Source organism: Mus musculus, chromosome 13, assembly GCF_000001635.26.
Source record: "Mus musculus strain C57BL/6J chromosome 13, GRCm38.p6 C57BL/6J".
Taxonomy (NCBI): Eukaryota; Metazoa; Chordata; class Mammalia; order Rodentia; family Muridae; genus Mus; species Mus musculus.
In genome coordinates, this window is record NC_000079.6 from 109,608,670 (window position 1) to 109,634,212 (window position 25,543).

Sequence of the window (25,543 nt, forward strand, 5' to 3'; positions counted from 1 at the left end):
CCTTTTATTAAGCTGAACAAACATTTTAAATCTGGAGGAAGAAAAATATAGTATGCAAAATATCCTAAACACCACTAAGCATGGGCCTTCTTCTTTGTTGTTAGACTTTCTGATGGTGTTGGTGAGTCAGAATGAACGTTTTCATATTCAAAACGGCAAATACAGGCACATTTCTTAAACAAACCTCAGGATTGTGAGAAATTACCTTCCAGGGTAGAGGATTCCAAGAGTGGAAACATTTTTACATTAAATGATCGTGATTCAAATATTATGATGAATTTTAATTTAGCAGGCAATTAACTCTAATGGAGGAAGCTATCACCTGACAGTGGGTTAACTTGCATTATTCCCTGGTACAGCCACGCTGTTCTTCTTGTGACTAGAAATTCATCCTGCCTCCCCCAGCTAAGGTCAAGGATCCTGTAGGACTTACAGAGGTTCTGGGGCTGGTAGGAAATTGTTTCAGATGCGTGTGCAGCAAGGCTCAGAGCATGGCTTAAAAGTGGAAGATGGCTCTGCTCCTCTCAAATTCTTTCATCTTCCAGAATAGTCACACTCCAGTGAGCGTACCCAAAACTCTTAAAAGTCCAATTAGAAAAATGGTCTTAATTGCCAAGCCAGTGATGTAACAATTATTTGACTCTTGGAGTCGGGGGCTGGGGGGATTGTTATTGTTTAACTGGACTCAAAAGATAAATATTCCGTGCAGATTCCGTAGAAATTTCCTTGGCTGTTTCCTGATCATTAACATGGTTTTTAACTCAGGTTCACAGGGAAGAGCTATTGCATCAATAATCTGCTCTTTTGTTTCATTGTAATGAACTGGTCACACATGCTCACATTATCTCTAATTAAAATTGCGAATTTAAAACAAAGAGTGTGGGAGTGGAAAATAAGACTCTATGGTACCTCTATCTGACCCAAGGCACCACCCGTCCCTATACCCTCTACCATGGAAATACCTCTACCATGTCTGTTTCCCATGGACATGGTATCCTAGAGGCATAAGACTAAGGGAGAAAGTGCACTCTGCGAACTGAGAGAGGATTGAAGGACAAATATGGGGAGACCTATTTTTTTTAAGATCCTGGGAAGCAGAGGGTGACAGCGAAATTGGTGTTAGGCACATTCATAGGGAGGTGCTTCCTGGATCAAAGGTGGAGGATGTGTACGAATGGCTCCCTGAAATCCTAAACCAACCCTTTGGAGGCTTCAAAACGGAAAAGGTTTTAGATAAGGTGTTAGCTGTCCAGTTGTGGGCTGCAGGGGGGTTCTTCTCCCTGACAAGGCTTGGTATGGATCTTGTGCAAGAGCACACTGCCCTCTGCTGGAGAATTCCACAAAGTGGGAGACCCAGACAACTGCATTTCAGCATCCAGTAAGGGCTGCACGGAGAATGTTGAAATCTAAAGCAGAAGGGACCATGCACATTCTACCTCATGAAGGCAGTGCACCCCTCTAGGAAAGGAAGCCTCTTTCAGTGAATAGGCCCTTAGACCTTTGTACAGTGACATCCCCTTGGATGTCTAATGAATGCTGGGTTCCCACCCAACTGCCCAGTATTGAAATCCAACAAAGAAAAAAAAAAATTGAGAAAAGGAAGTGGTACCTAAGTAGTATGTATAAGACAGAATAACAAAGGTCATGGTCAATCAAAAGACTTGTAGAAGCCGAGAGTTGCTGTTGCCAAATTGAATTAAGTGTCTCTGTCGAAAGATTTTTAAAATACTATGAGAATCAAAACAGATGAAAAGCCAAAAATCTAGAAAAGAAACTCTCAGAGAGAAGATGGGAACAACAGAAGGCACTGGGACTGGTAGTGATCCGGGAAGGGGAAGATGCTAAACAATGATGAGGTAGTTATGCTCGGGAAGCCGGGTGTGGCTGTGCAAGCCTTTAATTCCTGCACTTGGGAGACAGAGACAGACAGATCACAGAGTTCAAGGCCAGCCTGGTCCACAGAGTGAGTTTCAGGACAGCCAGGATTATACAGAGAAACCCTGTCCCCAAAACAAGCAAGCAAGCATACAAACAAACAAACAAAAACCCTAATATACGAATAAAACAAGAAAATTTCCTATAACTAGAAGAAATGGGATAGTTTAGATCCTGGATATGAGGAATTAAAAATAAAAAGGACCTTGCTAAGAAATATGCTCAGGATATTTCATAGCGCTTGACATATGCAGATATTCAAAGCCTTCAAAACAATAAAATAAGAAAAAGGGAAGAGGAGACAAAATATCTAAAGCCATCAGAATTAAACTGATGTCAGAATGACTCAGCAGCTACCAAAGGTGAAAAGAAGAGACACCAGCTTGAACTCTGGTGCATTCATGGTACAGATGTCATTGGAGTGGACAACCGCTTTCTGATTGCATTTAGAGCCTACTCCACAGGATGAAACCCAGGCCTGGCACCATTATCCAGCTGAGAGCCTGTGGCTAGATCCTAGAAGAGAACTTGGTACTATTGATCAGCTAAGTGGGTATGGAATTAATCCAACTCTTCCTGATTTATCTTTATTCTCATAGATTAAAGCACCTCTAGTTTTCACCAGAGAGGCAATGTTTGCAGTGGATGCTTGGCATGAAGAGATCCACAACTGGGCAGAGTACAGAGAATGGGAGACTTCAGAGTGTTCAGGCCCAGGGGAGTATAGTACCATACCTCAACTCCCCAAAGGCTTAGGGACCATTGCAGAGGAGTAGATTGTGAGGAATGTGGCTACCAGAGGGAGTGAAAAACTACAGGGAAGCAGAGTCTCCTGGAAACAGGAAGGTGACTGCACATGTGAGCTTGTGGCTGTCCTGGCAGCATGCATAGGGCCCATTTAAGCCCAAGCCAGACCAAATCCCAGCATGACAGGGGGAGCTGGGCAGGAGGTTTTAGCTCCAATGAGGAACTATGAGCAGTTGTTAGTTGCTAGAGAAGAAAGGGTCAGTTTCTCTCCGAGTGTGGCTACTGGTAGGTCAGCCCCTCCCCGGTGGAGGACCACACACCCAGAAAGGTTTGGGCAGCACTGACTGACCTTGACAGAAAAGGAAAGGAAACAAGAGGGAACATGAGGATGGGTGGGGATGGAGAGAGATTGTCTAGGAGGAGTTGGGGGAGGGAAGGAGAAAGAATGAACCAAGCAGCAGTGTCAGATGCTAAACTATAATGCAGCCAGGATTTCAGCATGTAAATGCAAGAGGAAATCGATGCTAGTTATGCAAGGAATAAAGAAAGCTAAAAAGTTACTCACTCTGTAAAATGTGACCAGCTATTAAACAGAAACAGGAAGCTGTTTCCTGAATTATTAAAGTAAGCCACAAGTCCAACACAAGTGACAACAGAGAGGAATGCAGGATATAAGAGCATCGCCGGGATACCTGGAAACCACCTAACCAGAAAGTACAGACTGCAACCGAGGGCACCAAGGCCAGATCCCAAAGGGAAAGACACAAGAAACAGATTATCCGATTTGACTGATCATCTGAGGGATGTACAGCAAGAAAGTGCTTCACTACAAAGCCAAAGCTGCAACATATGTTCATAGTAAATAAGTCGCACACAGTAATAATTCACAAACCATGCTAATATATGTGCAGAGCACTTAATTAATTAAAGACTGTAATGCAGCTAAGTAAGAAAAGGGGGCGGGGATCAGAAAAGACTCGGGCCCTTAAGAAGGGAGAGCTCAAATTACTAAGAGGAAAGACAGGATGTGAGCATACAAGTTTGGATTGTAGAGTTAAGAACCAACGTAATCGAAGCAATCTGAGAATGAGTATTTAGAGTAGACACCCAAACGGGCTGGGGACATAGGACCTTGGCAGAACTTGCTCAGCATGTGTGAGACCCTGGGTTCTAGCCCCCAAAGGAACAACACAACGTGAGAAGCTACACCCAGATAGCTCGGCCAGTACCAGTGCTTGCCACTAAGCCTGAGTTTAATCTCTGGGACCCATGTGGTGGAAAGAGAGAACTCCCTCAAGTTTTCCTCTTACCAGTGCATAGATGTCATTGGAGTGTGCATCCCCACCCTCAAATACACACATATACCCCATACACACACACACACACACACACACACACACACACACACACACACACATTATAGTGGATGTTTATTCCTCCAAGCTTTTGGCACGGTTTCTAAAATATATGTGCATAATTCTTCCGTTCATTGTGATGAGTATATCATTGCCTTAATGCCCCCCTCCAAATCATATACCAGCAAAGGATTTTATTTTCTTTATTCTTGGTTGCACACAAGTGTGTGTGTGTGTGTGTGTGTGTGTGTGTGTGTGTGTGCATGTCTGTGCATGTGTGTTGTCTGAATGTTTATAAATGTGAGTGTCCCAGTGTGTGGCAGTTAAAGGAAGATGTCAGACGTCCTGCTATGTCGGTTTGCTTTATTCCCATAAAAAAGGCTTTACCACAAAGCTGGAGCTCCAAGATCCTCTTGTCCCTGCCTCCTCCACCCGTAGCTCTGGTGTAAGCTGTGGTCCGGGCCCATGTCTAGCTTGGTTTTGGAGACTGAGTTTAAGTTCTCCTGCTTGAGGGACTAGCCTTCTCCACACTGGGATATCCTCCTCTCTCGTTTCCTGGAGCTACTTGTAATCAGCTGGGAGCTCTGCTCCACAGCGACCTCACTGAAGTCAGAAGAGCTGATGGGTGTGCTAGTGAGCTCGACCAGTCCCACGAGCAAGTCCGTCTTTATTGATGTGTGTACTTTGTCGGCCAGAGCTGGCCTTAAGGCTTCAATGACAAAAGGCTATCAGGGCCTTGAAGCAGTGAGTTAAACCTGCAAAGACTGAGCCAGCCGCTACAGCCATGACGACAATTCTTCTCATGGAAGTTGTTTAGTAAAATGATTTATTTCTAACTAAACATTGAACTAAATATGTATATATGTAATGAACACAGATTACTTACATTATAAACATACACGTAAGATATGGCAATAAAATGGTTTTTTCTGAGTAAATGTATAAATTAAAATTTTATTATATACATTGAAATACATTTGGCTTTTTCGTGGCTATTTTATCCATTCCTCCATTCCTTAAAGAAATGGTTATTCAAACAGCTTCTCTTTCCTATGCATTTTGCAGTCCTAGGTGTTCAATATTGAATAAAACACGTAGAACACCCCCCCCCCCAGTTTCTACAAAAGGTAGCTTATCTAGGAAGGTTGTATTTAGCGTAACTTACATAAGGACAGGTAGACTCATAAACGTAATTAAGTAAATGTTTCCAGCGGGCTACGGAGCTATAAATGCCATGGGAAATGTAATGTAAATGGAGAAGAACTAAAAGCTTAGGCTGGCAGATGCTAGGAATTTCCAGAAAGGAAGTCAGGCAGTCTTTGTTGTAAAGAAGGCCCTAGAGGCAAGACTTGAAGATACTCATGGGGGCTTGGGGGTGCACAGACAAGAGAGAGCACACAGAGGGTGGGGAGTGGCTGGAAGATCCTTACTGCTTTCCAGCAATGGCTAGATGGCCAGTGAGGCTGCTGGGAGGGACAAGTAGTGTGGTCAGGGGCTTTGTATAGTTTTCATGAGACACAGTGGCAGATTTGGTCACTAGAGAACACCACTGCCAGCCATTTTGGCGTTGACATACATTTTTAAAAAGTGTAACTTGTTATTTACAGAAAACTGTGTTTAAGAACTAACTACATACTTATAAAAAATTGCATTATCTATTATAAATTTAATTCTTTATTTTGAGATTTATTGCTTTTCTTTTTCTTTTTCAGGTAAGTCTGGATACTTTTTTTCCCCCTTGTGGATTGAAGGTATGGTGTTAATTTGCCCTGAATTTTATTTTCGTTTCTCTTGACACTTCACAAGAAAGTTCACTGTCGTTACTGTAGCTTAGAAGCAATGCTGTTGGTTTCCATTACTTGGTTTGGATGTTTGTAAGTCTCTGCAGTGTCTTGTGCTTGGGTGTATGTTTAAAGGGTTGTATAAACTGTCTGGCCAGGCTGTTGCTTCTGTGTATCTTTGACGGGGGTGGGGGGTGGAAGGGTGATGACCAGGATTCTAATGGAAATCAGATTTAAAGTTAGAAAGGGAAAATGCATTCCCTTCTTGAGAAACATTACGAAAAGCTTGAATAAACTATGCAGTGGTCATTTCAAACGTGATGGGGGAGGGGAATTTCAATAAAGGTACAAGGTACACGAAAGAGCCATGAGAAGACCTGCGATTTGAACCAGATAAGTTGAATAGCCAGTGACGTTCCCACACAGAGCTACCACCTTCTCTTGGTGCCCTCTACCCTTGATATACATAAAATACCAATCGCATAAGAATTGCCTCAAACACAAATTCAGATACACTCTGTATTTGTAATAAGTGGTATATTAGGGTACAGAAATACTGTGTGTATATCTAAACATAAAATAATGCTTTCTTTCTAAGTGTATAAAAATGGAGGTGTTGATCAGTTGTGTTCCGGCTAATCAATAATATATGGATGCTGCAGTTTGCATTTAGAGTGTCCCGAAAGGGCTATTGTAATAAAGACGTGTCTGATCTAGAGAGTAGCAGAGGAACCTTTAAAAGATACATCCCTGTCATACTTCTTTGGGTCACTGGGATGTACCCTTAAAAGGGGTGCTGGAACTTGAGGCCTTTTCTGCCAATGAGTGGTTTGGTTTGCCCACAGTCCCTCTGAAATATGCTGTCTCACCCAAAACAACAGGGCTAACTGGCGTGGTCAAGAATGCCCCCAAACTGTGTGTAACCTTTCTGGCTTGGCTGGTTGTCTCGGGTACAATCCTAAGGACAGGAAGCTGCTACCACAGTGAGTTAGCACAAGGATCTGAAAGTTTGTCTGGCTCTGGTCTTATTGGGTGAAGACCTTTGATCTTATTTTGTTCTTTCTGATATAATCGCAACAAAGTCATCAGGATCAGGTGTATATCATCTCAGTGAGCACATATTACAAGAATTATGACAGCTCGCGTTTCATTAAGGAAGTAAGTGCTTGGTCACCGAACCAAAAGCCAATTGCCTGACTTAGAACTATCTATTTTTACTAGGGTCTCGGGGGTTGATAGAAAGGAATGGCATTTTTTTTTTAATTTCTAAAATGTTAACAGTCTCTAACGTAATACTGAATTCTCTGGCCCAAGCAAGGGTCACCTGATGCAAATCCAGATAGTAAAAGATTTTGCACTGTCAGCCAGTAAGTCAATATTCAACTCTGTCCTGAAGAAAAAATGCAGTTGTCCACATATGACCCTTTAGAGGGCTGTGGCACATGTGCCAATAAGGCTTTGTTCATTAAAAATGAAGGCGGCAGGCGCGGCAAGATTTGCTCAGTGGTAGGTGGTATTGCAACTTGACTGTTCTTGTGAAACGAGGGATTTTTAAATTGCAGAATGAAAAGCAAGGTAGTCCCATCTGAACTCTGAGTTAACCTTCTCCGAAGTGTTTGTGAATTCAAACACTAGAGGGCACAAAAGGATATGTTTAAGTCAAGGACTTCTCTTCAACAGAACGTTACAATTAGGAAAACCTGCCTCAAGTAAAGCCTTGTGCCCCCATGGGCATGATTTTTCTGAAATGCTGACCTGCAGCTCTCTAGTCCTCACAGAGCACAAGAAACGGCAGCGGCTGACTTCTGGGTCTCTTTAATAACAACCTCCTGGCTGGCTTTCTTTCCTTCACTTTTATCGCTCTCAGCCTTTTATAAAATATGGTCCACATAACTACTCATGGTGGGATTTTTTTCATTTTCCTATCGTATAAGAAATCACTGTCTTGTTATTCTCAGTACTGACTAATTATCATGGAGTGAACTCCCTGTAACACACAGCAAGTTATGTCAAATGATCTTACATTTGCAAAATTTTTTAAAGTATGAATCATGCATACAAATGTAGTTTGCTACATTAATTTTTAAGCTAACTCAAGGTATTCTTCTTAGGAAAATAAATAAAAATCATTACATACCTCAGGCTCTAAAATTAAGCCTATTTTTTTATTATTATTTCTGCTTTAAAGGGTTTGAATTTTAGAGATCTTTTGAGACTTTAAAAATATAAGTGTTCAAAGATAACCATCCAAAATTAGTTGTACTATGGATGTCATGGAACATAAATATACCATATGAACTAATGTTTAGATAAATTTTGGTATTGTATCAAGGCATCAACTACTAATTTTATTTTCACATGTTAGATAATATGAGGAAATGCTTCTTGTAAAATAAGAAGTAGAATAGAATCTAAAATTAATCACAGACATTAAAAATCTCAATTAAATATTAAAATTAGATGCATAAACGCATCTGTTTACATACAAAAATGAAAATGAGCCAGATTTCCAATTTAGTTCTAGTAGGGATGATTTTCATTTCTCTTGTTCATCTCATTTTTCTGTAATTTCTAAACATGCTTTCATGAATATTCATCATTCACATTGGGCTAATGTGTGTTGTTCAAACAGGAGCCTGTTTTAGCATCGCAATGTCCGTGGTTTTGGACATGATGCTTAGGTCAGTGCTAGAGACAAGGATCAGGGTATGAGACTGCATTCTGCTTCAGAGACTATTGGAGTGGAATCTTGTAGCCAAGCAGATACATCATGAGAATCAACCTGCTAATCCCAGAGGGGGATGATTTGTCTCAGGTTCTACATTGTGGAAGAGTGACCATACACTGAGAAAGGAGAGTGGCCAGAGATTGGAGAGAGGAGACTGGGAAAGCAAGGCCAGCGAGAAGAGCATATAAAATTAATATCTAGTATACGTTGTCCCTGTGCTCTGTGGAGAGTACTAGAACGTGTCAAAGAGAGATAGTGCTTGCTTAGTTGTGTTCTTGACCTTCCTCTTCCTCTTCTTCCTCCTCCTCCTCTTCCTCCTCCTCCTCCCTCTTCCTCTCCCCCTCCTCCTTCCCCTCCTCCTTTCCTCCCCTCCTCTTTTCTTCCTCCCTCCCTCCTTCTCTCCCTCCCTCCTTTCCTCCTTCCCTCCCTCCTTCTCTCCCTCCCTCCCTTTCCCCATCTTCCTTTCTCTCTCATGCACAATCCCTCTCCCTAATTCTCTCCCTCCTCTCTCCCATTATACATCTCTTTCCCTTTAACACACACCCCATTCTTGTCTTTCCCTACATATGGACATATGTGCATAGAAGCTAAGGACAGGCAACAGGAGAGCCAAGATCTATGCTAAGTTGGACTTCTAGACCCAAAATTCTTAAGAATGTCCTGGCACACAGACAACAAGAAGTCTCAGAAATAACATCGCACAAAGCAAAATTTTAGGACACTTCAGTTCACTGTTTTTATAATTTTTTTAAGTAGAATGAATTATCTTCTCAGTATATAGAAACTTTTCACTTTTAAAACTCATTTTTAGAGCTGTAATATTTTAAAGCTTTTGAATATTTTAAAGATTGAGAAAACTGGACAACTTGATGGACTAGTCAAAAGCTGGAACAGAAACTAACTAGCTTTAGGCGTTTGAATGAGATGTTCCCCATAAATCCCTGGCATTTGAATACTTGGTCCCCAGTTGCAGGCACTGTTGGGAACATGTAGGAGTTGTGGCCTTTCTGGAGAAAGTATATCACTGGGAGTGGACTTTGACTTTTAAAAAAATCTGCATGTCATTCCCAGGTAGGTCTCTGTTTCTTCCTGGTGGTTCCAGATGTGAGCCCTAAGCTCTCAGCACCCCGCCCACACTGTACCTACCATGTTACAGAATGTATCATTCTCTGTAAGCCCCAAATAAACCCTTTCTTCAAGTTGTCTTGGTCCTGGTGTGTTGTCAAAACAATAGAGATGTCACTAATACGCTCACTAACTCCAACAAACAACTGGCGTGGGACCTAAAAATACAGAGCTACAGGCTAATAAGCCTTAGGTCTGTGGCAGCTAGGTGCTTGTTTAGACATTCCAAATGATGTACCGAATTGTCAGAAAGATCTTAGGTCAGGTACGGAGAATGGCACTAGATGGTTACTAGGAAGGCTGAAGGTAGCCCAAGATGATCTGACCCTGGACTTGTCCATTCCAAACCCCCTACAGTCGGTCATTGATGTTTTAATCCACTCATCAACCTTGCCGAAGGTTTAGTGAAGAACATAGCCTCTTTCCAGCAACTTTTGCTCACGTATCTCTAAGTTCTTAAATCCTATACATTTTTTTTACTCCCTTTTAAAAATTTAAATGAATTGACATAAATAAAATGACAGATTTAAATAGTCATTTGGACTTGTTTTTTAAAACAAACAGATAAACAATATGATAAGTGTGTGTCGATACCCTCAAGTGATAAATGCATGATCACATCTATGAATCAGTCTCAGCCAAGTTCAAGTACAAAGAGAGTTGTGAGAACCATAAGGATTTGCTACTGAGCACTGTGTAGGTGGAAAAATGGGTGAGCCAGCTTATCTAAGCTAATTGCCAAAGGAAACGGAGGAGCTTGAGTCTTTTCTGGAACAAAACAGAATTAAATATTTATTACATTAAGGAAGGCAGAGTTTAGAGCAAAATAATGAAATTTCCTGCGACTGTCTTTTTTTTTTCATTCCACATCTTATCCACTTATTCATTTATTTACATTCCAGTCATTGGCACACACACTCCTACTCCTCACAGAGTCCAAGACTGTCTTCTAAGAACGCTGAAAGAATTCATTTCACATGTGTATTTAGCTTTGTTTTACATGGCAGTCCCAGGCTCTCAAGGCCACAGGAAGTTCAGAGTCCAGCAGAAAACTGAGCATAGAATGTTTTCTTTCTGTACACACTCTTTCAGGTAACAGAAGACTGCAATATACCTTACATTACACTAGATAAGAAAGAGTCCTTGCTCATCACCAGAAGCCTTGGGTGTGGTCAATGCTTTCTCACTTCTGCCTCTCACCTGCTCACAGTAGCATTGCCCTGTCTGTCCTTAATTCAGTGCAATAGCTATGCATTCTCAGGCAAGGGGTCTAAGCTTTTCACACCTGCAATGGGTTTACTCACAAACCCAGAGGCACCCTGGAAAGAAAGGTAAACAATCCTAGATCACATCTACAGTTAGAACAAAAAGCTTAGCTGAATAAAATATATGTAATAATATAGCCATCTAAAACCTATGTTGGAAAAGACATCACGCAGTGCTATGTGCTATATTGGAGAATGGTGGTGGGGTGTGAGTCTGACCTCATGCTGTATTCTCTCATGTGTAGCATCCCTCTTGAATCCTTGTCGATCAGCAATTCTCAAGCTGTGAGTCGAGACCCCTTTGGGGGTCAGATATCAGATAGCTTGCATATCAAATATTTATAGTAAGCTTCATAACAGTAACAAAATTATGGTTATGAAGTAGCAATGAAATAATTTTGTGGTCGGGCATAACCACAGCATGAGCAACTAACTGTATTGAAGGGTCGCAGCATTAGCAAGGTTGAGAAATTCTGCTTCTTTCTTTCATTAATCTGAAACCTTTGGGGGGCACCTCACTTCCCTCCCCTTTTGGTTGATATTACTTTATTGTGCTAAAGTTTCTTTCAATTCAAAGTTGACATATAGTTGTCATCACCATTGTCTCTTCCTCCTAGAGGGCAATCAAGGAAAATACTCAGTGTCAAACTTGAGTCTCCACAAACATGGACACACACATACATGTGCATCCACACATATATATATATGCACCCACGTATAATAATACATATACACACATACCACACATGGACAAATGCAAAAATTATTATTAAACTTGGTGAAACTATTTTTCTACATTTCCTAAAATGGCCTATGACTTCCTATTATACTTATTAATTGGAGAACAACTGCATTGAGTGAGTTTCTGAATAGTGAAATAGATCTGCCTTCCTAGAATAAGTTCAGTTGATTCATGACACTTCAAGTATGCTCTCTTCACACATACCTAAACGAATTGTGATAATCTTAGCAGTCTTGTGTCTATTAATCAAGTCTAATGGTAGTTACTTCCTTTCCATAGTTCTTCAGGGTACAGTGGCCTAGACTGGAAGTCATGCTCTTAGAACATGGAGTCCATTGCTCCAGGCTCTTCTGGCTTTCAAAGCTTCTACTGAGAAATCTGCTATTATTCAGGAGGGTTCTTCCTTTACATGTAACTTGTTACTTTTTCTCTTGTAGCTTTCAGAACCGTCTTTGTTCTGAATGTTGGGTATTTTACCTGTGATGTGCCATGGGACTTTCTTTTCTGGTCTTGTCTATCTAGTGTTCTGTGAGGGGTTCGTCTCTGTATGGATGTATCTCTGCTTACTTTGGGGACGTTGTCTTCTGTGAACTGACTGAAGGCCTGGCCTATGCTGGAGACATGAGGTGCTTCTCATTCATCTATGCCTAGAATTCAGAGACTGGACCTTCTTATAGTCTCCCACATCCCTTAAAAGTTCTTTTCTTGTGTGTGTGTGTGTGTGTGTGTGTGTGTGTGTGTGTGTGTGTGTGTGTGTGTGTTTTAATGTTCTTTGAATGTATGGTCTAGCTTCTCACTTTATCTTCCAATCACGGTACTCTATCTTCTACCTGATCTGTTCTTCTTATAAGGTTCCTCCTGCTGCTTAGGTTGGAGTTATTGAGGTTTTATTTCCATCATCGTTTCAGCTTGAGTTCTACTTCTTTATTGAATTCAGTTTTCAGATCCTGGATTTTCTTTGTCACTTCATTCAGTTGTATGTTTGTGTCTTCCTAGACATCATCACTCAGGCATTTATTGCTACTTTTTTAAAAAAAGTTCATTGAACTGTTTGTTTGTGTCCTCTTTAAACTCCTTGAATTCTTGGCTGACATTTATGATTGTTCTTTGGAGTTCTGGAGTCCGTCTAGGCAATTCTCACTGAAGAACATTCATACAGGACTAGCAGATTTGGGAGAGATAAGTTGTCTTGGCCTTTCATATTGTCTGTGGTTTTTACAATAAAACATGGGTTTGTGATCCAATTGCTGTCCTTGGGAGTGGCTGTTGTAAGATTTCAAACTGTCTCAGACTATGCCAGAGAACTGGCTATACTTCAAGACCTGAAAGTTGGGGGTACCACTGTCAGGAGAGGCTCCAGGCACTTACTTACAAGGGAGGATCTTTGAACATCTGATCAGTCTGGGCTAGGCCCAGAGCTTAGCTATGGTGCTAGCCAACCCAGGGTGAATCTCCTCTCCTCATCAGTCTGAGCCTGTTCTCTTTATAGCTTGCTGACTCTAAATTTTTAATATGAAAAGACAGTATTTAACTGTGGCGTTGTGTATAATTTTCAGTATTCAATTCTTTGTCTTGTGAAATGGGTAAAAACTTTTATGAGAGAAAAAAAGAGCAAATGTCAGAAATCATAGGGACAAACATAGATACAGATTTCCTATTTTTAAAAGTTCTTTCAAGACATTGTCATTAATAAATATAGTTATGTGGATCATTTATGCAAGTCTTTAATTTTTTTAAATTCAATTGTGTGTGTGTGCGTGTGTGTGTATGTGTGCGTGTGTGTGTGTGTGTGTGTGTGTGTGTGTATCCATGTGCAGAAGACAATTTGGAGGAATTAGTTGTCTCCACTCATCCTCACCACATAGGTCATGGGGATGTAAATCAAGACTTCAGATAGGCGGCAAGTGCTTTTAGCAGCTGAGCCTTGTCTCTGGCAATTTGTGAATATTTAATAGTATCACGGGTTCTGTGTTGTCCATATCTGCATCCTCTAAAGGACTGGAAGTTGGACTGGGTGAGGAAAGGAAAGGAAATGCCCAGCCGCAGGGATCGCTGTGAAACCCTGTCTTCACTAGGGGGCATTGTGTTAACTTTCAGTTCTCTGTCTCTTTCTATCTGTCTGTCTCTGTCTCTCCCTGTCTCTGTCTCTCTCTTTGGGTCTCTCTCTATCTTTGTCTTTCTATCTTCCTCCCTCCCTCTCTGCTGCCTCTCTGTCTCTGTTTCTCTCTGTCTCGGTGTCTCTCTGTGTCCCTGTCTCTCTGCAGGAGAATTTCTTTTTAGACCTGGCAAATCCCTTTAGACCTCTTTCTCTCCTTTCCTTTGTCCCTACCATGGCTGCTGGTCCACACTAGGAAACCGACTGCTCTCTCCTTTACAATTCTGCTTCTGTAGACCTCACCATGCTCCTTCTAATTTAATTTTAGATCACACCACTATAAGTGCTAAGTGATGTGAGGTCCTGTCTGGTTTCTGAGCACTTCTTTCAGCACCTTTAACATCTCGGCAACTTGTGAAATTTCTCTGAGACATGACTAATTTAAAAGAGACCCAAAGGTCTTTGTTCATGACCTTTTGTTGAAATCTGTCTAAAACTCTAAAATTCATAGTGAGGAAAAAAAAAAGTAGCTTTGATGCTCAACTTTTTATTAACATATATCCAATTTTATCTGTACATTACAGTAACGTGTAGTAGTTGTCAGTGACATGACAACTCTACAGGAAAGATCATGTACAAATTTCTATAGTTCTATTGCCCAGAAAAAAAAAAGTCGATATTTTGGCGTATATTTTAATTAGTAAATGATTTTTGAGATTCTACTCCTAGTCTCCTTTTGATAATACACCTCTTAACAAAGCATTCCCTGTAATGTTTCAAAATACTCTTTACAATCCAGTGGCATCATACTGAACTGTTCTACTGAATGCTGTAAGCCTACATCCTTGAGTGTTCCCAACGAGTCAGCTCTCTGCAGTTGGGATACTCCATAGCCCTCAGAGCATCCCTCCTTGGCAGCTTCTTCCAGAAATTGCTAGAGTCTCTGCTCATTCACTGGATCCCTTGGCAATGAGACAGATTCCAACAGGCTGAGCGTGTTCAGGGGTCATACCTGCCAGCTGTTCACATTGGTGAAGACTAACCTGAAATCCCCTGAGTCTTTTAATGCCTTCTGACTGTGACCTGCATTTGTTAGTGCTGAGAAGTGACACTGGGCTAGCTGGCACAATAAGAGCACAAGACAGGACTGCTAAAACCAGTAGCGGCAAAATGTGGGCTTTCTATTTATTAATCATTTGTTCACAATTAGCCCAACATTTATAACAAGCTTACATACAATATAATAAGGGAAAAGGAAAAATTACATGAAGAGAAAACACAATAATTCTCATTTATTAAAACATCCTTTATTGTTTGAATTTTAGGGAATATTTTGTGCAGTATCAAAAACTGGAAAATCTCCATATATCCATTATCCAGTGCTTGACTGATAATCAATATTTACCAAGAATATCAGTATTTACTAAGAATGTCCCTGTATCAAACAATTCAGAAAGCATGTTACATAAGAATAAACTGGGTTAAAATCACAGGGTAGCAGCTTTTTATCACTTACCTGCATAGTGATATTTAAAATTCATAATCTTTGAGTGTGCTTTTAACAGTTAGTTACAACTGATTTATTTTTCTAAGTAAAATTTGGGAACTCATAATTTTTGCATTTTGCAATACAAAAGGAGAAAAAAAGACGCATTATTTTTGCCTGTATAAAGTACAGCCTTTAGAATAGGTTCCATAAGAAAAAGCATGGGAAATTATAAATTATGCTCAACATGAGATAAAATTCATAAGTATTATTAATTTAATAGTAACTTAGTAAGTTTTAGTTACTTTTAATTTGCTGTGATAAGACACTATAGCCAAGGCAGAGTCTAGTTGCAGAGAGCATGGCGGCAGGCAGCCATGACTTCGAAGCTCCTATCTTGAGATAACCACCACAAAGAGGCAGAGAGGGCACTAACTGGAAATGGCTGGTCTTTTGAAATGTCAAAGCTCATCTTCAGTGACCCTTCCAACAAGGCCACACCTGCTCCAATAAGGCCATATCCCTTAACCCATCACAAACAGTTCTACCAGGGAACTAAATATTCAAACATTAGCCTGTAGGACCATTCTCATCCAAACCACCATATATATTATTATAACATTGAAATTCTTGTTATTCAGGTCCAATCTAATGGTGACCTGCTAGAGATAATCTCCCAAGGGTAACTGGTGGAGTTTAAGAGATAGAGTTGTTGATACTCTCAGGAAATTTCCTTAGCTGTTCTACGTTTCTGAAATTCCAATAGCGCTATTTTGCAAAATGAATCTCTTTTTTGAACCATATTATAAATATTTAGTCTCAACAAGTTTGCTGTTCCCCATCAACTTTGGACTACAGACGCCTGACACTCAGTGTATTGTAGCTTTTCTTGGGCCTCCTAGTCATACTTACAGTATGCTTTTTTTTTTTTTCTTTACTGGTGAAATCAAGATGTAGGTGGGTGGTGGTTGTGGCGCGGCGGTGTAATGCTAGGTACCGACTGTACAGTGAAGCGTTTTCTATCACATGTTTCAGTGACATTTTCCTGAGAGGATATTCTGAGTTCAAAGTGTCTGTGAAGGGCACCAGGTCTCTCTGTCCCTTCAGCCACTTAACACTGAACTAAATTCTATCTGACTGTGAAGTAAGAACTTGAGAATGTGGTTTTAAGAGATGTCTGACAGACAGCAAACAGTTGTCCTACCCAGGAGTTTGTTTTTAGTGTTGATGAGCTGAGAAACAACTCTCTGGAATACGCAAGCAGTCACTTAGCAGAGGGAGTCTCTAATATATTAATAGAAACAGCCTATCCTCTAACGCTTAGCAGAGACCTGGGATCTCTATCAAGGCCTTGTTGCTCGCCATCATCAGACGCGGCAAAGGCATTTAATGTCTCTGAACAAATGAAATGGGAATAGCATGGAATCAGAGCTCAGGGCCTTCCCTACTGCCTCATTAATGGCGATTATATCAAGGTCTAGCTGTGAATCTCTTGGGTGGTTTTCTTTTCGAGAGAGAGCTAGACCTCAACGTTTTGCGTGTCCTGTGATGAATTAAGAACAAATTAGCAAAAACAAATGATTAGGTGTGACTCTAAAGCAGATGTCGGTGTTTCTTTTTTTAGCCATTGGTGAGCTGCCATCATTGGCTACACCAATTAAAAAGCATTTCTATTTCTTTCCCACGTGGAAAACGCCGGACCCTGAGCAGCGCACACAGGCTGATGCGCATGCGCTTCAGCCTTTCCTCCGGGCGGGCATCCCAAGTTCACAGTCTCTATGGCTCTTCATGCTTGGGCCCACTCAGGCTCTGCCTTCAGCTAGTGCCACTCCAAACTCAGTCTTCTTCCAGGAGTTATCAATTGAAAGATCATTTGCCATCAAGAGCAAAGCCACGATCTAGAGATGAACGGAACTAACCTGTACTCACGTGTCTGTCATCATAGACTGACTTTATGATAGCAGAAACTTAACGTGTCTGAGTCTCAGTGCTGACAATAGTGGCTAGAGGCATTGTCTGGCTGTGTAAGATTAGGTAACTGTTAGCCATGGTGTCTGTCTGGTTCCTCCCCAGTGAAAATCTAAAACTTCCGCCATGATTCTGCCATGATTTGCCTCTCCTTCAGAGGAGCCTTCTCGCATTCTTTACTTTCTCGGCACATAGACTGTAGGTTTTTGTAGGGAACAGGACCGTAGGTTTAACCTTGCATCTGCTACTCCTTAGCTTTATGCTTTCAGGAATAAGTTATTCAAACTTTGTAAACCTCAATTTCCTCGGTGATCAAACAGAATAAAAGAAATTGGAAGCCTGGAAATTGATTATTAGGGCTTATATAACATATCTCATGTTCTTATTACAAAATGAGCAGAAAATCATTATTGAAATCATGCTGGCAGGATGAGGAACTAGAGGAAAGTCATCTGACAGTCAGCTGGTTTTTGTTTTTGTTTTTTTTTCCATTCAATCAATGCTCAAGATGTATCCTGGTGCAGGGGGGTCTGAAGGAGATGGCCAACAGCTAGGGCCTGAGAACAGGAAAGTTTATGGCTATTGGCGTATAAAAAAAAAAATGTTGTGGAAAAATTTATGCCCCCACAATTGGACACATGAGATTGTTGTTATTTAGAAATCTCTGGTATTTGAGCTCTTTTTGTCTTAGTCCTGAGGGAGCAATTTTGCTTTGCAGTCTGGCAATTCCAAAATTGTTTTGCTGGTTTGTTAGTATGGGTCTGAAAAGTGGGAAGACATCGTTTCTGACCTTAACTGGTGGGCAGGCAACAAGTGGGAAACACAGTCGGATCCACGGTTGTAAATTTTTTACCAACTGAACAACCTGTGCTCATAGCCCATATGTTTTTAGACAGGGAGAGACAGAGAGAGAGAGAGAGAGAGAGAGACAGAGAGACAGAGAGACAGAGAGACAGAGAGACAGAGAGTTGTTTTTACATTTGAAGCATAAGGCAAAACAACTAGAAACCATTCCATCAGCTAGTTCTGGTAGTGTCCTATACAACTCCTGAGTCGTTCTTTGTTGTTTTTATTCAGTCTTTGTAAATAAGACAGGGATAATTTCAGTTTTGTAAATAAAACATTAACCCTTTAAGACTTAATCCCGTAATCCTATTCTTACTTAAGGTAAAAAAAAGATAACAAATAGAGAAACAAAGTTATCCCTGGCAAGGAAACCTTGATGCAAAGGACAAAAACCAAAAAACAAAGAACAAAAAACAAAGAAGAAAAAACAAAAAACAGATCAAATAGAATTTTGTAACCAATTTTAAAGGATGATTTTTAAAAAATGAAAATGCTTTTAACAGGATAAAAGTAACTTCTACACTCTCCTAAAAGCTTACATTGTTAATGGTGGAGTCCAGAGCACATGTGCCTGTGTACATGCGCACATGCATGTGTGTGCCTTTGTGCCTGAGTGCATGCATGTGTGTATGTCTAGGATGCTTTTATGTAAAACACATTTTTAGTCCTCTTAAAAACCCTGCAAATGGTCTGAAGTCAGAGCAGATGGGGGAGGCACTGAAACCCAGCCAGACCATGTGGCCCTCTGTGCATCACTGTAGCTCTGAGGACCATTTGCTTGGACTGTCCCCTCCCTTCAACAGCTTCCTGATGGTGTTTCCTTTAAAAAATATAATTCTTAACGGCACATTCTTGTAACAATAATTTGGATGTAATAGTGATGGTGGTCTTTTTTACTTCATTATTTTATTTTATTCAGGAAAGGGAAGGTAATAAAAATCACACACACACACACACACACACACACACACACACACACACACACACACACATTTTTAATGGCTGAGCTATTTTCCTAGCCCTTCTTCCAACTCAGTTTAAGTCTTTAGGAGTTCCATTACCTTATCAGCAAAGGCTTAACCTGATTATCATTCAAATTGCCAAATCATTTCTATATATACTTCAGGATAGATAGAAAACTTGAGTAAAGGTTTTGCTCCACAATCCACAGTGGAAACGGTCCATTATTCTTATATTTAAGTATGACTATTGCTTATTATTTTATGCAGTGCCCTGTTGACTTCAACATTTCCATGGCAATTTATTTCTTTAAATCCCGGCACATATAAGAGAGTAGGATACATTTACGGATGATCAAAATACAAACCACACTCCTCTGATGCTCTCAACTGCATTCCAGCACATAAAGTAATTGGTCACCATTTCAGAACATGCAATTACTGACCTGTAATCAAATGGAACTCACGTAAGGTTTAGAATGATCATAGTTTATTTCCACAGATGAAAGTGAAGTGCTTGCTGCAGAATAATGCTAGGATTTTCTTTGAACTGCAGCACTTCCATTCACAGAAATAAATGATCACTGCTGATCATAAACAATTCCTGTAACAAAGCTGCTTGTAAGCCACAGGAACTTGTCTTGCATGAACATTTGTTTTTAAAAAGTCCCTGAGAGTGGTTAAACTTCTTTTTCTTGTATGTTTCTGTGACTGACCACTCTGAAAATGTAATCTTTTAATAATTTTATTTTTTTAATTAAAATCCAATCCAATCACTGTCTCCCCTTTTCTTCCTTCGACTCCTCCCAGGACCCCTCCCTCTAACCACTCCCTCACCTCTCATCCTTCGCAAGCCAATGGCCTCTCCTTTTTTTTCTTTTTTTTTTTTTTTGATTCCTGTTGTTATGTATAACACTGAATCTTTCTTTTTCATTATTACTATTATTTCTAGCTGTGGGTATGTGAAAATAACTGATTAAGAGCCCCATCCCAGGCTGGCTTGTTCCCACTCTGGAAGCAGTCCTTATATGCCTGTAGTTCTTTGACTAGGGAGTGAGACCCCAGGAGATTTCCCTCCCCCTTCCACATTAGCATATCTATTGTCAGTGTTAGGATCTTGAAACTCCAATAATATAATGCTGCCCTCATCAGAGGTAGCTGACAGTTGCACAGCTAATGTTTGCTTCTATAACTTCTAGCTTTGTGCTGGGCGTGGTGGCACATGCCTTTAATCCCAGCACTCGGGAGGCAGAGACAGGCGGATTTCTGAGTTCGAGGCCAGCCTGGTCTACAAAGTGAGTTCCAGGACAGGCAGGGCTATACGGAGAAACCCTGTCTTGAAAAACCAAAACAACAACAACAAAAAAAACTTCTAGCTTTGAGTCTTTGACCAACAACTGTTTCAAAATACAGCATTATCCTGAAGCCCCTTTAATTGACTGTTCTGGTTTCCTGAGGCAGCGGATTTCACCATACCGCAGCCCCGCTATTGTAACTCTCTTTCTCTGGTCTACTTCCCACCCTCTACACCTCCCCGAGTCCTGTTCACTCACGACCTGGTATGGAAGTAAATGAATGCATGTGTGCTTACATTTAAATTCCGCCATATTTATACCCAGGAGTCTCAGTTTAACTTAGAGTGGCTGTCTCCCTATAAAGGAAATTCTGAGTTTCTAGGTCAGACACCAAAACCCAAATCTGTCATTTGCAGCATCTGGAATCTTGGAACAAAACTTGTAGAACTGTTCCAAAGACAGAAGAAGAAGAAGAATTAGGAGAAGAAGAAAGCTTTATTTAGAGCGCTGCAGAGTATAAGGTTTAAGTTGCTGCAGGAGGTGGCTGTTGAGGAGGATTGGGAGCCGTGTGGATAACAATTGGCTCTTCCATTTACTGGGATAAATTTACTTTTTAGGGTTCTGATTTGCTTAGTTTTTGTTTGAGAATTGCATCCATGAGTACTGTATATAACAACAGAAATTTAAGAAGAAACAGTTTGGCTTTGTAAAAATTAACTCAAGTATTTTCAATGTTTGACTCTCTTTCTACCCATACAAAGTGAAAGTTATAAGTTGCTGGCACAAATATAAATACAGCAAAGGTACATTCTAGAAAACACCCTGTTTGTTGGGCTTTGATTTTTCCAGTTGCCTAATTCTCATATCTGTGGAGTAATGGCCATTTCTAAAAAACAGTACTGAAATTTGCATTTTATTTTATTTTTTAAAAGACTTATTTATTTATTATATATAAGTATACTGTAGCTGTTTTCAGACACACCAGAAGAGGGCATCAGATCTCATGACGGATGTTGTGAGCCACCATGTGGTTGCTGGGATTTGAACTCAGGACCTTCGGAAGAGCAGTCAGTGCTCTTAACTGCTGAGCCACCTCTACAGCTGAAATTTGCATTTTAAAATATAAATTTAGCAGTGGGCATGGTGGGGCATACCTTTAATCCCAGCACTCTATGAATTCAAGTATAGCCTGGTTTATATAACAAGTTCCAGGCCACCCAAGGCTGCATGTCTCTAAAAGTCAACAAAATATAACTAACAAACTATATATGTGTGCATATGTATTACATACTGTGTATGAGATGTGATATATGATTACTTGCAAAAAACTTTTTGAGACTGAATGATAAGGCTTATGTTATTTTCAATAAAACTATGTAAACTACAGGGGAGAAAAATTGACCCAATGGCTCTGTGGATTAAAGTTCTTGTCATGAAGCCTGATGACCTGAGTCCAATACCTAGGACCCATGTGGGAGAGAGAGAGAGAGAGAGAGAGAGAGAGAGAGAGAGAGCCATCTTCTTCCTACCAGCTGTCCTCTACCATGTATCCGCTGCCCAGACACCATACACCAATGAGATTAATGTAATTTACAAATGAAAAAAATAAAACCATGACAACACACAACATCTGGGGGCTCAGAAGCTTTCTACATGCGGCAGACATCAGTGGTGCTGTTTTACCTGCAAAGCATATGATTTCTGTAAGGAATAGGTTTCAATTCTCTTGTGAGAGATGAAAAGACCAGCTCTACTGGGATTTTCCTGTTTCTGTGTGTTCTTCTCCCTTCATACCCAGCCTCCCCTTTCCATGAGCCCTCAAGATCCCTCTCTACCTGACAAGTCTACCAGTTTTCCTACATGGCCTTGCTCTAGCACCATACAAAGCCATTCTGCTAAACAGGAGTTGTCTATCTCTGTGGTGCTACGTCAGGAGTGGGGCAGCATTGCCCAAGAGCTATCCCTGATAGAAACTAATAGATCAATGGGAACCAAGAGGCAACTGTGGAGTTTCACACAACGTAAAGACCGAGGGCCTAGGGATGGCTGTTTTCTTCCACTCCTAGGACCTGCCTTCCGCGTATGTAATATAGAGCCTTACCCAAAAGCACAAAGGCCATTTGTGAAACAATCATATACAACAAGCTGACCCCCAGAAGTCTTCTTTTAGATTGGAACTTTGAACATCAGCGTTATTAATCTGCCAGACAGCCACCACTCACCTACTGAGTATGTGAGTCAGATAACGAAAGAACACAACTGGCAAAAACCTTCTGTATTGCACATCTCCAAAGCATGTAGCTTTTTCAGAAACCCCTCCCCTCACTGTGCCCGATGCTCAGCTTGTTTAACATTTTAATGCCCCCCCAAATCACGAGAGCATGGGGGGGGAGGGGCTGGAGAGATGGCTCAGCAGTTAAGAGCACTGAACACTGACTGCTCTTCCAGAGGTTCTGAGTTCAAATCCCAGCAAACACGTGGTGGCTTACAACCATCTAGAATGAGATCTGATGCCCTTTCTGGTGTGTCTGAAGAGAGTGACATTGTACTCACATACATAAAATAAATAAATCTTAAGCCTAGTGAGGCTGGGATCGGAGCCAGGAAAAAAAAAAAAAAAAGAATGTTAAGGGTCTTTAACCCTGGTAGGCATGGAGATGGTCCCTTAGGGCGATTAGTCAATTTTGTCCAGTTCAGAGGGGGTTAACATCTTTTTTAGGGTTTCTCCAAGCTTCTCTAATCTTATCCTGGATGTGTAGAGCCCTGCCTTGGTTTACAATGGAGGTCACAAGCAGGCCAGTGCTTGGGCAGGGAGTGATGGAATTAGGCTGTGTTGTCAGCATTAAATACCACTGACTCCTGAGAAGTGATGACGACACCAGGGTGCCTTGAGTCCTTGAGGACACCTTGAAATATATGTCTCCCTGCCGCGCGCGCTGAACTCTGAGACCACACAACTGAGCTCTGTGGATCTCTCAGCCTTTATGTGACTTGAAAGAAGGACGTTTTAAGGGATCTGTTCAAGAGCGAAGAACGGGACAAGACATTGATCTCTGCTGTCAAAGTCACTCCTTATAACTCACTCTGCAAGGTGACACAGTGACATCCCTTTGAGGGAAAGGTTGCCAGGAGTTCTGAAAGTGATCTGCCTGTTTTCATCTCACACTGACTGGCAGGGAGGAGAGGGGTTTTTTTTGTTTGTTTTGTTTTGTTTTTAACAATTACTAAGTTTTTTTTTTACAAGGTTTTCTAATAACGACATTCATACATGTATCTAAGAGAATTTAGAATAAGAAAAAATTATTTGGATAGCCAGAGTTGAAATTTAATACTCCTGTCAAGTTTCCCAGTCCTGGGTCCATGTGTAATTTTCCCTTTCACTACAGGTCACTACTGTTTAACATTCACACTAAGAGTAAGTTGACCCATTGAACCACACCTCCCAGTCTGTGCATCTGCATGTCTGTGGGGGGTGGGGTGGGGGCTATGCTTTTCAGGAGTGGCATGTGGCCCTGCTGTTTAAGCTGGGCTATATTTAAAAGCAGTTTCAAGGGAGTTGTTTCTCACACTAACAAGAGACTGTCTAGGTGAAGCAAGCGCTGTCGCAAAGGGCAAGTGTCACGCAGCAGGAAGTGCTGGCCACCCTTTCCAGCCCTGCCTCAGCCAGCCTGCCACCTCTCTGTCAGCACATACCACCACACTGAAGAAATGCCCTCATTCAGCCACAAGTGCCTCTTGCAGCCTGAAGGGCCTTCCCGCCCCAGGGTCCAGTATCTGCTCTGACATTCTGCTGTTCCTGTGGATCTCTTAGCACTCTCTTTACAAATGGCTTTTGTCTGGGATCCCCTGGGAGTCGCAGTGCCAGGACCATCTCCAAGAACTAGAACAAGATTGCGTTTCTCAAAGTCCTACAGGTATGGCAATTTCCTTTTGGTAGCAAGGGAGGCCTTTTTATCTGCTGTAGGTCCCTTACAAGTAAAACTTTGAGGGAATCTCCTTCATTCACATGGTTGGGTTAATGTCCGGCTCAGCTCCTGGGCTATTGTAAGCATTTGAAATAGTCCTGGGTTTGTGGGGACCTCCTGAGGTCGCAGGAAGTTGCCCAACTCTCAGAGCCCATTCTGAGAGTTGAAAGGTAAACTTGACAAAGCTTGTCAGTTAGTTACAGTTCTGGGATTGGGGGGTGGGGTGTGTGGGGGGTGGATGTATTCATTTGCCTAATCAATTCCTGTCTTGGAAAACAAGCTTGCTAAACTGTAAGCTAAGTCTTTTAACTACTCAGAACAGCTGCTGATTTAATTCGCCCAGCAAACAATAGCAAACTACAGGGCTGTTATTCACAGGGCAAAACCCACATTGCAAAGCTGAAGCTAACTCCGTGACCCACTGGGTGACTCACTTTAAAGTTTGTCTCAAAGAATGAGATACCGTAATTTCGAAGTTAAGGTGTAAGGCGTATTGCATTTCTAGTGAGTTCTCTGGAAGTCACATAACAACTCTCAACCACATGCCTACTACATATTGTCAACTTTGTTTCACAGCAAAGGCTAGTTAATGTTAACCAAATACCTGGCTGTACTGCTGCTGGGAGCTGATGCAGCCACAGTAAATAAAAGGGAAATGGTTTGCATAATCTTAAGAATGGGTCTTTGTTATTTAGGTCAGCTACCAACAAAGTTAGAAACTTATACAGAAATACACACTATTTTGTTTTTGTTTTTAGTTAAATTACGTTCTATGTTGTCTACAGAGAAAACATTTTAAATTTGGATTAAAACATTAATGATTTTATTTGTTGAAAACCAGAGAGAAAACTTTCACCCTAGATTTTTTTTTTAATGAAAACAGCTAGCGTCCGTCATGATGGTATTAATTTATTAAGACATTTGGTGAACGTTGGCAAGCCAGCGCCTGTGGCAAGTGTGCATGAAGGAATATGATTGGCTTGCTTGTTATTGACATGCCACGCCTGATTATGTGTGTTGCATGCCCGGAACGTACTATCACCAAGCCTCCAACATTATTGTGTCCAAGATGTGTGGCTTCTAGGTTTTTCTTACCATGTAGATCTGAAAGCAAGTTCTTTAACACTGTGGGCATCTGCCTGCGGAGTAGAGGGAATAGAAGAAAGCTGCGGCTGGATGAACTGAAGAATCTGGCCTACCCTTTAAAGATGCAGAGTTGAAGTGGTACTTGATTTACAAATGAGTTATAAA

At 41.0% G+C, this 25,543-nt stretch overlaps 1 protein-coding gene across 5 annotated transcripts in view; it reads left to right on the plus strand.

The window, feature by feature from the left end:
• The window catches only part of Pde4d (phosphodiesterase 4D, cAMP specific), a 1,301,793-nt gene that overhangs the window by 954,493 nt on the left and 321,757 nt on the right, over positions 1-25,543 (plus strand). The window contains exon 2 of one of the 5 annotated variants that reach the window (XM_030247262.1): positions 5,750-24,241. The exons of the other annotated variants lie outside the window; for them this stretch is intronic. Within the exon in view, the coding sequence (XP_030103122.1) occupies positions 24,153-24,241 (89 nt within the window). The 5' untranslated portion in view covers positions 5,750-24,152. The remainder of the gene's footprint in view (positions 1-5,749; positions 24,242-25,543) is intronic. 5 annotated transcript variants of the gene reach the window in all.